This window comes from Bacillus rossius, chromosome 10, assembly GCF_032445375.1.
Source record: "Bacillus rossius redtenbacheri isolate Brsri chromosome 10, Brsri_v3, whole genome shotgun sequence".
NCBI classification, from domain to species: domain Eukaryota; kingdom Metazoa; phylum Arthropoda; class Insecta; order Phasmatodea; family Bacillidae; genus Bacillus; species Bacillus rossius.
The window spans coordinates 59248435-59262120 of NC_086337.1; the positions used below are offsets into that span (position 1 = coordinate 59248435).

Consider the following 13686-nt stretch of genomic DNA (forward strand, 5'->3'; position numbering starts at 1 on the left):
CGCTCTCTTTCCAATAAACGATTACAACCACTAGCGCTGTCCTTGTTTGTATGTTCCACAGGCTTCAAACTCGGCGACACCGGACACTTCAGCTAGTACTGATTGAGGATATGGCAAGTTGAATGGGGCCATGCCCTGCCGCTCGGGCTGAAGTGCCGCCCGGCCCTGGGAGGACTCCGCCGCGAGCTGTTATAGCGCCGGATGACGCGCACCGCGGGGTCAACAAACAGTCCTGGGACACCCTCCTCCCCTCCATGAGCCCTCCGAGACGAGAAGCAGGCGTCTTCCGGCGCCGAGATGCCGCAGGCACCGACCTTGGCACACGCAAATACCCGCGCCTGCCTCCCTCCCCCCCCCCTCAGCCAGCGAACATGCTCGGGGCAAGAGATTGTTTCCCGCGACTTGACCCTGCACAGATGACCACCACGCAGCATCGACACTTACAGAAACAAAGAGCGTGTGTAACTTAGTAGTGGTAACATGATTGAAGTGGAACTGCTTTGGCAAATAAAACATACTCGTAAGTATATAGTAATGGGTAAATCGGTGCAGAGAGAGGGAGAGAGAGAAAGAGAGAAGAAATTTTATAAAAAAATAACACAGCTCGGGTTTCTTGACATTCATTTCGTTTTCAAGTTTTTAAGAATCCTAACCTTTTGTTGTATTTATTAGAAATTTGATTGAAAAAAATTAATTACTAAACAAGAATTAAGAAAATTGTTACTCACTTCAAAATAACTGCTCCGGATATCAATAACTATTGATAAATCAATAATGATTAATTAACAATAAATATTACTCACTCTAAAAATATTCACACATTAAAGAAACTCTGTGCATGTTACTATTTCTTTAAACAATTCTGCAATTTGGAGCATGTCAAATCTCTGAACGAAATATGAAATTCATAACAGGTAGCGCTATATCTATGCGGGAAATGCAGGGACTGTCTCAACAGCGCTCTCTACGCTACTGGTTGAACAAGGAAACACACAAGTGTGCTGGTAGTAAACATAAAATTAAAGGCACTCATAGCTGACTGTATAGGACACATATTATTTTTTTCTGAATGAAGTGCATGTGCACACTCTTTCTTTCAGCTATCTATCTCTGTTCTATTCATTTTTTAGTCTGGGGAACGAATTATTGCAAGTCGCAAGTCACCTCTAGTTCGATGTGTCCACACAGCGAGTCTCACTCGCTGTCGTGGTGCTGGGATGAATCGTTCAGCGAGCTCCCGGTCAGCAGCGAGTTCTTCAACTCGTTCAGGAGCTTCTTGGTCGGTGGCACCAGGAGTAGCGCGAGTGCCGACTCGTCTTGCTGCGATGTTGGGTCGAAACGATAACTCTCTCCCCAGCTCCGATTCACCGTGGGTTTTCTCGGGGTACTCTCCTCTCCCCACCTATCTCTCTACTCTTGTGCACTCTCTAGGCTGACCGGGAAGACAGATCTGACCCTCGGGTAGGCAAGCCGGCTCCTGTGAGTGTCAGCCCCGTTCCATCCATGCAGACTTGCCTCAGGCGGAAAATACAAGTCCAATTTTTTTCCCAATAACTCCTTGCTACATCTCTATAGTTACTTGCTTTACTACAGAATTTTACTGCTCTCCTGCTAATGTGACGAGCCTTAGTGGGCTCTGCACGTTGGTTGGCGTGGTTTTCCTGGAGTTGGTGCACCTGGGGTGGCCTGCTGTTGGCACTCTGGAGCGCTCCTGAGAAGCGCACGCAGTGGAAGTAGTTGGGGTGACTGTCGCGAGGAGCGCCAGGTGTCGGAGCAGTGGACGCTGCTGGTAGTTACACTCCCGACCGCATGGAGCGGGAGTGCGCTCGGGTCGTTGAGACAAAGTCTAGCGATCCTACCCGAAGGGTGGGAGACGCGTCTTGGTACGACCGATATGTGTGGGCTATCGAAATTTTACAGCAACGAGGATGGCTTTGCTGCTGAAGAGAAATGCGGCTGCTAGTTTGGCAAAATGAGGTGCGTGTGGTTTAACACCTGCAGAAAGACTTGAAGCTAGAAGTTTGGTCAAGGTTAAATGGAATGGGGATAAATATCAACAAAACAAAGTTGGTCATACTCACAAGGAAAATAAAGGTGACTTAGCTAATATATAGTTAGAAGAGGCAAGAGATTCAGGAGGTAGGGGAATGCAAGTACCTGGGAGTAACCCTACAGAGTGACCTAGGTTGGGGACAGGTGCAGCAGGTGGTTAAGAAGGGGAGAGGTGAGCTGGGGCTGATTGCTAGGATTCTGAAGGGGACAGGACGGAGAGTGAAGAAGAAGGCATATTCAGTGTTGGTGAAGTCAATGCTTGAATATGCAGTGGCAATTTGGGACCCATATCTAGGGATATAAATTAAGGAACTGGATAGGGTGCAACATAGAGCAGCTAGATGGTGCTAGATGGGAAATGGATATGTGGAGGAGGGAAGGGGTGAAGGGTGAGATGCATAGGCCATCTGTGATGATAGAGCTTGGGTGGGATACACTACTCAGAAGGAGGAAAGTAGAGAGATTGGTGAAGTTTTTTAGGGTGACAAGGGGCGAGGGGGCTGAGAAACTCTGGGAGACTGGTTGAACAAAGGGGTGTATATAGAGAAGAGGGATCATGGAAAGAAGATTCAGAGAGTGGAGAAGAACGGTAGGAAGAAGGTAAGTGTTCTTGGTGAGGACAGAGAGGGAGTGGAATGGGATTGAGGAAAAGATAGGTACTGGATGTGAGAAGAGGAAAGGACTTGAAGAAGAGGTATCAGAAATATGAGAGTTGGGGGGGGGGGGGGAGAAGCCCAACCACAAGTGTATCAATCAATTAATGTTGGTTCTTCACCATTTTAATACGTGTTTCGGCTGGTATGATATTTAATATAGCACAGAGCTGTATTAAATTCGTTGGTAGGGTGTTTGTCCTCATGGTGAAAATTCGTCTTGAGATTGGCAGCGTACGACATGGCGAAGCCTCGTTGTGTGAAACGAGGCCATATTGCTGGTGGGCTGTGTTCGACCGCCATTCGGCGATAGTTAACTGGAGCTAATGACTAAAATGGGTCTTGTGGTATGACGAATTTATTTGGCCCTTTTCATTCTATAAAACATTGTTGTACTTGATATTCCATGGCAGTTAGTAATACTGTTTATATGTTAATAGTCGTCGAGAACATTAGATTTTTTTGAGGCCTGTTTCGAAGCGTCGCAGGACTAATGAGACAGCTCCCATTTAACCATGCATAATCCAGAAGGTTTTACTACAAGTATTCGGCATCGAATTGTTTGACATTTTGAAGTTTGCCTGTCGAACAATTCTGCTGACTAAATAAAAGTTTTTGATAGGCTGGTTTCACTTTAAATGATATTTATTTTGTATTTTATAACCTTTGGAGCTAAGGTTTATGCGAGAGGTACTGTGAACATTTTCTGTGTCACAGCAATCTTAATAGATATGTATAACATTAATGTCAAGAGTGCTTAGAAAAAAAATTAAGAGTCATGAAAAATTGTTGATGTATAGGGAGTGGAGGTTCTGACCAATGCTAATAATTTTTTATGTGAATTTATATTGTGTGAGGAGAGTGCCACATTAATGGTTATCAGTTATTAAAGGTATTTGAGCTTTAAGTAGGTATAGAGAATAAGTGTATTATCGCTCTAGTCACTATACAAATAAATTACTTATTCTCCCTTGCTGTGGTGTTAAAGTAAAGAGGCCGAAAGCCAATACTGTTGAGGACTTGGTCCAATTAAAGGCTTTGAGATTAATGAAGTTGAATATGGTGTATTAAATAAACAATAACAATAATGCATATTTTATGAAAAACATGTGATGTACCTACGTTGGTAATATTTACATTGTAGCATTTTATGTATTATTAATGAATCTGGAGTCTAAATTAGAATAGTCGGAACATTTGCATCATAAACTGTATATGGTATAGCATCATTTATTTAGATTTTGATGAAATATGAATTATATTAAGTGGTTTGATTATTTTTTAAGGTTATACAAGGAAAAGGAAAATGGTGTATGGTGCCTCATACCAGTTATTTAATGTTTATGTCGTTAGAAAGCGCTGTCTTCCACAATATTTTTAATGGTTGGGTAATGAGGTCACACCAATGGTATTATATATTATATATTACTATAGTGTTGTAATGGGTTATGTGTGATACGCGTGCGATGCCTGTACGACTGTTACTATTATAAATGCTGTAGAGTTCCCTTTGCAAAATAATGTTGATATTATTTAAGTAAAGGATTGTTGGCACGTTGTGAGTTTGTTTTGGTCATTAGCTTTATGGGCAATATGCATTATTTTTTAATTGACAATTTGTCAGTATTATTGAATAATATGAATGCTTTTGAATAAAGTCTTAAAACTAGTTTTCCTTTTTAATGTCACTGCCTTCTGATCGTCCTCCTCCTTGTGAGTATGTTGAGTCAGGAGGAGTGTACACTAGTTTTCTGGTCTTCTACATCAATTTAATTTTGTACTACCGCAAATTTTTAGCGTACTAACACTATACAAGAAATATAGTGGTGGGGAGTTTAGTCTGGTAATGGATATTGTATGGAGGGAAGATACTCTAAGACAAATTTCAAAATGTATCCACCTGTACTCGAACTGGGGACTTTAAAAGTATGTGACATAGTGCATTTATATTATATAATTATGTATATATTATTAATTTTTAACTAATAAATCAATATTCTACTCTTATGGGTAACAAACCAATTGTTTATAAAAAGAAATATTATTTTACTGAACTTCTTTGTTAATTAATCATGAATAAAGTAATGCAAAATTTCAAATCAAATTAATAACAGATATTATGAAGTGCCTTCAATATATTTGGTTGTTGCAGCTTATAAATTTTGTTTCATAAATATGGTCAATTTTCGGTCGAATGTCTCAGGAGAGTAAATAATGCAAAGTACAGGAAAACTTCAAGAAATAGGGTGTTTATTTTCACTAGAAATTAAGACACATGAAATTACATAATCTAAGAGAGACACTCACTCCATAGTCAAACAAAACAAAGACAACAGAAACCAGTATACTGGTATCTTGAAAATCACAGTAGTTTTTTTTTACATGCAGAAATACCATTTAAAATATGAGTTATTACTAAACACCAATATTTTAATACATGAATCTTAATTCATGAAACAGATGAAAGTAAAAAAAAGGGGATCCAACAAAACTTAGCAAAATTTTTAGTTCTACCATTTTTAAAACTTAAGATTTAACTCATGTAAAAAAAACTAAATTTGGTTTTATGATAAAGACCTGTAATGATATTTACCTTCAAATATTACAAAACAAATTTATGATAAATGAAAACCATTGTCCATTGTACACTACTCTATTCATTCAACACTCTTAAGATGTTACAATGAAAAGAAACCCTGTTAGAAATTAAAGTTGAAAACACAGTATAACAACTCTTTTTGTATCGTTTTCTATTTAGTCAAGATAATTGTTACAACCTTTATCTCCTTGACACCCGTGTTTGAACCATGATACTTTGTGTTTGCATTTCCTTTCTTGATTTCAGCATGAGGATATGTTTTCATATTAGGTGTAATTTTTGTACTATGGGCCTTTTTTTTACTAAAATAACAATGTAACCGTACATCAACATTTACTCACTGTTACAAATCAAGTAAATAATGATGTCCAGCTTCATTTTAGTTAGCAATGACTTCCAATGCAGACGATTCCCTACAATTTTGTCTTTATTTACTGGTGGAATGGTCAACTTTCCATCAACCTTCTAGATAAGGAGATAATGTTGTCACCATCATATGCCAACAACTTCACTCTTCTTCGGATTCTTCGTCATCTTTTACCTCTTCAACAGAAGAAGATTTCAAAATATTCTCATCCTGGGGCGATAGCGGCTCTTCCACAACAGGATCTGCAGTAGTCGATTCTTCTTCTTGTTCAGGTTCGTCTTCCTTTACAGCTGCTGGTATTTCATCTGTGGCAGGGACAACGTCAGCTGGTGTTTCTGGTTCAATTTCCCCTTCTGGGTCTTCCAGGGTTGCCCCTCCCTCTTCTTCGGTGGCTTTATCTGTAGCCTGGTCTTCTTCATTGGCCTCTTGTTCGGGCTTGGCATCGTCCTCTGCCGTCTCGAGCTCATTCTGTTTCTCAAGCTCTGCTTGAAGTTCAGCTTCGACCTGCCTCTCCAGCTCTGCAACCCTTTCTGCCTCAGCTTGCCTCTCCAATTCTGCCTGCCGTTCCACCTCAGCTTGCCTTTCCAATTCTGCCTGCTTTTCCGCCTCAGCTTGCCTCTCCAATTCTGCCTGCAGTTCCGCCTCAACTTGCCTTTCCAATTCTGCCTGCTTTTCCGCCTCAGCTTGCCTTTCCAATTCTGCCTGCTTTTCCGCCTCAGCTTGCCTCTCCAATTCTGCCTGCAGTTCCGCCTCAACTTGTCTCTCCAATTCTGCCTGCCGTTCCGCCTCAGCTTGCCTCTCCAATTCTGCCTGCCGTTCCGCTTCAGCTTGCCTCTCCAATTCTGCCTGCCGTTCCACCTCAGCTTGCCTCTCCAATTCTGCCTCGCGCTCAGCCTCGGCCTGCCTCTCCAACTCTGCCTGCCTCTCCAGTTCCTCCTGGCGCTTGCGCTCCAGCTGCTCCTGGCGGTCCCTGGCGGCCTTCTGGGCAAGCTCGTCCTGCCGGGCCAGCTCGGCCTTGCGAGCCAGCTCCTCCTCCTCCTCCAGCCTCGCCTGCTCCTCCTGCCTCTTCTTCTTCTTGCGGGTCAGCCTGGCGCCCATGTCGTCCACGTCCTCGGAGGGCAGAGGCTCGTCCTTCGAGACCTGCCGCTCCGCGCGCGGCTTGCAGAACATCTCGCTGGGACTTTCCAGAGAAAAGTCCTGCTAGGGAACAAACCATGGTCACATACCCACAGTAGTTAGTGAATATTCTTAAGAGCTGAACATTACTTTTGAATATTATGCTAGATTCTCGTATTGCATGGATTCTCGAATTTTACTGTACGAAGTGTGGCTATTAAATAACAGGACTGATGCTGCTCCCAGCAAACTGCGAGCGTTCCGCGACATGTTTTAACATGTCTGTGTATGATGGTCCTTACCCCACTCTGAGCTCGTTAGACAAGCCAGCAGGTCGCTCAGTTTGTCTGTAGCAGTTGACTGAATTAGTCTGCGCACTAGTGACGCGTCGGAAAAATGCCAAGTGGTCAGACGGAGCAACGGGTTAACCCCAAGTTTCTTGTTAAACTAGGGAAAACTGCCACAGAAGCTTATGCAATGTTGAAAGAAGTCTACGGGAATGAATGTTTATCGCGCACACAAGTTTCTGAGTGGTTTAAACAGTTTAAAGAGCGTGAAACGACCGAAGACGATCGGTGCCCAGGATGGCCCTCAACGTCAAAAACGGACGAAAACATTGAAATAATTGGTAAATTAATCCGCGCTGATCATCGTCTAAGCATCCGAGGGCTTGTTGAAATGACAGGAATCGACAAAGAAAGTGTTCGACAGATTTTGCATGAATCATTTAACATGCTGAAGGTTTGCGCAACAATGGTGGCGAAATTTCTCACTCCCGAGCAAAAGGAATCAAGACAGAACATTTGTACTGACATCCTAAACAACATCGCCACTAATCCAGATTTGTTAGACAAGGTGATTACTTGTGATGAATCGTGGTTTTTTACTTACCATCCCGAAACAAAGAGGCAATCCATGCATTGGAAGAGCCCAAGCTCGCCAAGGCAAAAAAAAAAAGCCAGGATGAGCAAATCCAAATTCAAAGCAATGGTGATTGCCTTTTTCGACATTCGTAGCATTGTCTACGTTCTCTGGGTACCCGAGGGTCTGACGGTCAATCAACATTTCTTAATCGAGGATCTGACGGCCCTACGTGAGCGTGTGAGAAGACGAAGACCCGATTTGTGGAAGACCAAGTCCTGAATCCTTCACCAAGACAATGCACCGGCCCATTCTGCCTTGTCTGTGAAAGCGTTCCTCGCAAAATACGGCATCACCGTGTTGGAACATCCACCGTACTCGCCCGACCTTGCCCCCTGTGCCCTTTTTTCTATTTCCCAAGGTCAAGTCGGTGCTGAAGGGGACAAGATCTTTAATTAGGAAGCGATTAAAGCAAAAGCGATGGAGGATCTCGACCAGCTGACGGAAGAGGACTTCCAGCACTGCTTTCAACAATGAAAACATCGTATGGATCAGTGTAGGGATCGCCAAGGGGAGTACATTGAAGGCGATAAAACTTCTGCTGTAATTGGTGATGGATAACAAGTGTTATGACTTCAATCCGGTTATTTCATAGCCATACCTCGTACATGGGACAAAAAGTACATTCATTTCTTGTTTTCTAGCAATATTTCTTTCTTTAAAATTTTAAATACTGAGGTTATAACTGCACAAATATATATTATAATGTATTATAGAACTTACAAATAGTAAACAAACACTTAAATAAATTTAAATAATTTTCATTTTATTATTTTTTGTCGTAAAGTAAATCGTTCGCGAAACCTCGGGGTTACAGTTATAAAATTGATAATTTTTAATCATATGATGCGTGGTATATGTTTTAATTATCTTATAAATAGACGCTTATCAGTCAAATTTGCAAATGCAATTTCACGGTATTAGTGTTCCGCAAAGTAGTAGTTTATCTCAACTACCCTTTATATTAAATAAATGATATTCCAACTGTAATCAGAATTGATCAAGAAAATATGCTGTTGAAAAAACAATATAATTGGAAAATATGTTTGAGAAACTATTCAGCAAGATATTTCAGCTGTCCGGATCTGATTTTCAAGTAAACAAAAGTCTCTGAATAACGATAGCATTTATTGTATAACATTTTGTCAAAAAACTAATTTAATTAATCAGAATTAATTATCACACAGTAAGTAATGACATTAAACGTAGTGTCCTCTTTTAAGACCTTCGAGTTATATTAAAGCCAAAGCTTTTTTTCACCAAAACGTAGATAATACTATTCGCAACGTATGAATATCTTTAGATCTTATTAAATTTAAAACTTTCTCTGCATCAAATAATTTTAATTTGAAAAGAATTGAAATTATGCAGAAAAAGTTCTTAAACTAATATTTAAAAATTTCAGGCATTGAAATTATTTTGAAAATGCTACATTCCTATATAACCTATTTGCATTTTATATTTATTAGACGTTCGATCAGTGATGCACTTTTTATTATATACATTTTATTACCATTTTTGTTGTTTCAGACATAATGACTCGATTGGATTAAGAATTTTAACTTGCAATTACAGAATTAGTGACACTTTTAAAACTATTAATAACTATAAAAAAGTGTAAAAACATTATAACTCCCTTTGAATAATCTACAAATATTCATTGGTAAAACTTTTGTCATCTACATATTTATTTTGTATACACCATTTTAGTTTCAGTTTAAGATTTTTGTGAAAACCAAAGTAACCAATTGTTTAACATTAACTTTATCAATCTTTATCTATCTGTGTGTTGTGTTGTTTCGTGTTTTGTCGCATTGGTGTGTATATCTTGTGTTAATGTGTTTTTGTTGTTATTTTATGTCATAATTCGTTTATAGGTGCTGTAAAGGCACAAAAAACTGAATTTCAATTTGATCTGACAGTTGTAATGAAGCAGGATAATCTTTGAAGTTTAGTGGTGATTGTGAAGTAAAATTATCATTTAAACATGAACATAAGCTTTTAATTATCAAAAAAAGCCAGGTTGAAAAAAAAAACAGGACATCATCCAGTGTCTCACCAGACGAGTGGAGAGGGCAGATTCTGGATCCTGAAAAGTCGCGAAGTCTACTGCATTCTCTTTCGTATAAATTATTATTTGATCTTGTTTAGTCCTGTGTATTTGGTTAATTAATTTTCGTCACTGCTACTGGGATTTGTTTACCTGCTCTGTATTTTGTCAAAATTCGTGAGTGTATTAGTTGTTGTATGTTATTATTTTAATCGTTGTTAACATTACTGACAACGATTTTTAATCATGTTCTGTGTTTGCCGTTTATATACACAGTCGTGTTTTGTTTTATTTATGTCACTATTCCCTGGGGCTCTATTGACTTCTAGGTTTCCTGTGTATTCCTACACAAGTCTCATAATGTCTTTTTTACAGAATTTTTGAGAATTTTGTAATTTTGAGTCGTGTATAGCTATGGAAAAAAATGTCTAATTAGATTATATGAATATTGGACTCTAGATGTAACAGTTCCTACGGCCAGCAATGTAATACAAGTCAAAGAGTCTTTTTTTGAGATTATCTCAACACTCATCTAAACTCCAGGAGTTGGCGCAGGATGTTATGATTGAGGTCTATGGAATATCCGTGGACCCGGGCGTTACTTGAACAGTACACTCATATTCTCAGAGATGGAGAAGTTGTGTCTACTAGTACAGTTTGCTCAAGTTACGAGACAAGTACACGGGGGTGATGTTAGAGTAGGAAGTCTTGGAACTAGTAACCAACCTTAGTTTCCACATATGGCGCTGGGTTGTAGAATCTGCTGGGCCTGGATGGTACCTTGAAAGTTGATGGCAACCTTCTAGAACCTGTAAAAAAATTTTTTTTTTAAATATATTTGAAACACAAATAATTCCCCTCGCTGCTATTTACCTAAAAAAATTACGCAATGAAACATTTATCACTTAAACGTAATAATTACATTTATGTAAGAAAAAAATTCTTCTTTTCTATAACTATTCCTAGTTAATAAAACAAAAATTATTGCAGCCTAGCCTGAGTGGCCTTGTGCGCAATTGTCCTGTCTTTTTTTATATAATGAAGCATTATGCCTGTTCGTGCATCTAAATCAGAACCAAGTGAAATACTTTCGTGAAATAAATTAAAGATGTGTGCAGTGTTTTTGTTTCAAATAAAATCTGAAACACAGTTGTTTCAATGTTAAATATGTAATTAATAAATTGCATTTTATTTTCTATCTTTTGTTCTTCAGCATACTTTCTATTCAAAAAATTGGTGCTTTTAATCTATTCAAATGGAAATTAAAACCATTTTTAGAAAGAAAATCTATTGACATTTCAACTCTCAACGGCTCCATATTAGCTGGCAGCATTTTCAATGAAAATAAATTTTCAGTGATTCACGTCAACATTATCTCTTTACTAAATATATTTTATGTCAGCAAAGTAATATTTTAAAACCAAAACTGGGAGGCGTTCCCCGCCTCGAGTCTGTCTTTTAGCTTATTTTATTAATTATTTTTGGGTGCGCTTCTATCTGGTCGCTTACTCTGGTGTTAACGTCAGGAGCGACTTATATTTATAGTTTGAATAATGTCTAAACTTTTGTATTAATGGTTTTCTTTTAACAAATTTTTACTTTGTTTAGCGCTGGTCCAGTTTGTCTGTAAAAGTGAACACAATTAAGTATTCGTATAGCTTAGTTTTCACGCACGTACCAGGGTAGTACCGTAACCATGTATATTAATGGCCGGGGAGACTACCATAACTATGGCGACAGTTGTGCTACAACTAGGGAGCTCGTGCGAGGATTGCGGTGTGCTGTATCGGCGCGCATGCGCAGCAGAGACTGCGCCTGGGGCTGAGCTAGCTGAGCGACCCCTGCGTCACTAGTTCGAGTCGCCACGGACTGCCCAGTGAGGCCGCCGCCAACGTAAAGGCCGGTCCACACGCAAAGTTTTGTACACAGTTTTGACTGCGCAGGCAAAACTGTGCAAACTTTGCAGTTCAGCCGTGTCCACACAACACAGTTTGCAGCCAAGTTTTATCCTATCAGTTGCGAGAATTCCTTACTTTGGCCAATTCTTTCCGGTATACCGACCTCAAAAAATTAATTTTTTTTTTTGTGATTTTATCTCTGTTAGCCGCGATGTCAACCTCTTTGTAATTTTGCACAAGTGCTTCATACGCTTGACTTTTTTTTGTCCCTATCGCTATATTCTTTTGATTTGACCCGCCACAAACACGGAAAGGCTTGTACAGATTAATGAACTCTGTTAGAAATTCACGTGAACACTGTCGAAAATCGGTCATCGTTTAACATATTACACTGTTCCGGCACAAAAGTCGAGGGAGAACTGAGCCCCGTGTACGGAGAAGACGGAGGAAGTGTACACACGCTACGACAAGACTGTGCAGGTCGACTAAACTGCGCGGACATAAATGCTCTTGGCCACAGTTTTCCTTCTCCGTGTTCCGTCTCCGCGCAGTTCACAAAACTGCGCAGTTTTCCTGTCTGCACGCTACGTCTTGTCTACAGATGTGACCTGCGCAGGTAAATCGTTGCTGAAAACATTGCGTGTGGACCGGCCTTAACTCTTACTTCTTCACTGAGCCTGTGGACTTTTGCGGGTTTGCCCGCAGGGGACCTTCTGTTTGCCGCAGACTAGTCACGTGACTTTTGGTCCCGTGAACAGACTCTTCACTGTGAAGGCCTCGCTTGTTAATTTCTCAATTGCTCGCGGTGAACAAACATATAAGTAAATTGGATTCTGGGTCGTAGCCGCGTCCGTGGCGAATAATTCACCGACGTTTCGGTCGAAATTGCAGTCGCCATCATCAGGGAGCAGTTACCTGATGATGGCGACTGCAATGTCGACCGAAACGTCGGTGAATTATTCGCCAAGGACGCGGCTACAACCCAGAAGCCAAGCGACTTCAGAACAATAACCGTGAAAGCCTGCGAACATTATTAAACGCATAAGTAGGTATTTTGCGAGAGAACGTCTGCTACCTGCTGGCGGAACTGACTTTCATTACGCCCTGTACGAAGTTTGAGCAAGTGTAAGCGCGCCTCTCGCGCGCCTGCGCACGGCTAGTGTAAGTGTGACTGGGCAGACAACACGGAGCTGTGGACTAGACCTTGCGGTGTGTGACGTCATGTCTGAGCGCCAGTGCATTTCGCCCGAATCGTTTAGCTGTTGACATAGGGATTCGCCGAGGACTTGCAGAAACGTCACTCCTGTACATAACGGAGATTTACTTAAGTTTCGTCAACTGGGAGGGAACATTGCCATTTTCTGTTAGTGTCCAGAAAAAACTCCGTCAGAGGATAGAAGGCCCGGACATGTTTTGTAATGCTGCATCTGCTCCACAACATCCAACTTCAGTTATTTTACGAGTTGGAGAGACGTAATAATTATTTCGTTATGACCATAAAGTACTCCCCACAGCCTAAATAAAAAGACAATTCGTATACAGATTTCGATAAAATTTTTAGTTTAAGCCATTTGTATTTGTACTGCGTGCATTTAATTTCAGAATTTCTTTTTACCACAGCTGCACTTTTTCATATATAGTTTGTGGTATGAAGTCGTGTTGTGGAACCATAACTAAGCCGTGGAAAGCCCTAAGTATTGTCGCTCCCTATTACCTCTCAACTGTAACCTGATAAGCGTTTGTAGAATATTTTTTAAATATTCAAGATTTGAATTTTTTATATGTTTTTCTACTCACAATAGAGGTTACAACTGTTTATAAATTTTGAAACATAAGCATTCTATTGTACTCGCAAAGCGAACTTTCGTGGTCATTAGAAAACAAGTAGGCCTATGCTTCTGTCAAAAATCAATGGCAATGATAAATTTCTATAAATATGTGGCTGACTCACTAAATTGCTGCTATTGCAAAATCGAGTAGCAAATTTTATCTACCAGTCATCATGACGAGGAAGTCTGAAATAATCAACT

At 40.2% G+C, this 13686-nt stretch overlaps 1 protein-coding gene across 10 annotated transcripts in view; it reads right to left on the reverse strand.

Annotated features, from left to right (window-relative positions):
- Positions 1 to 4927: 4927 nt before the first annotated feature.
- The window catches only part of LOC134536282 (capping protein-inhibiting regulator of actin dynamics-like), a 45145-nt gene continuing 36386 nt past the window's right edge, over positions 4928 to 13686 (reverse strand). For 7 of the 10 annotated variants that reach the window (XM_063376026.1, XM_063376022.1, XM_063376023.1 and 4 more), the window contains 2 exons: positions 10485 to 10567; positions 4934 to 6871 (listed from right to left, as the gene is read on the reverse strand). In XM_063376026.1, the coding sequence (XP_063232096.1) occupies positions 5813 to 6871; positions 10485 to 10567 (1142 nt within the window). In that variant the 3' untranslated portion in view covers positions 4934 to 5812. Of the gene's footprint in view, positions 6872 to 10484; positions 10568 to 13686 lie in introns of all 10 variants that reach the window. The other 3 variants (XM_063376027.1, XM_063376025.1, XM_063376021.1) reach the window with 1 other exon arrangement.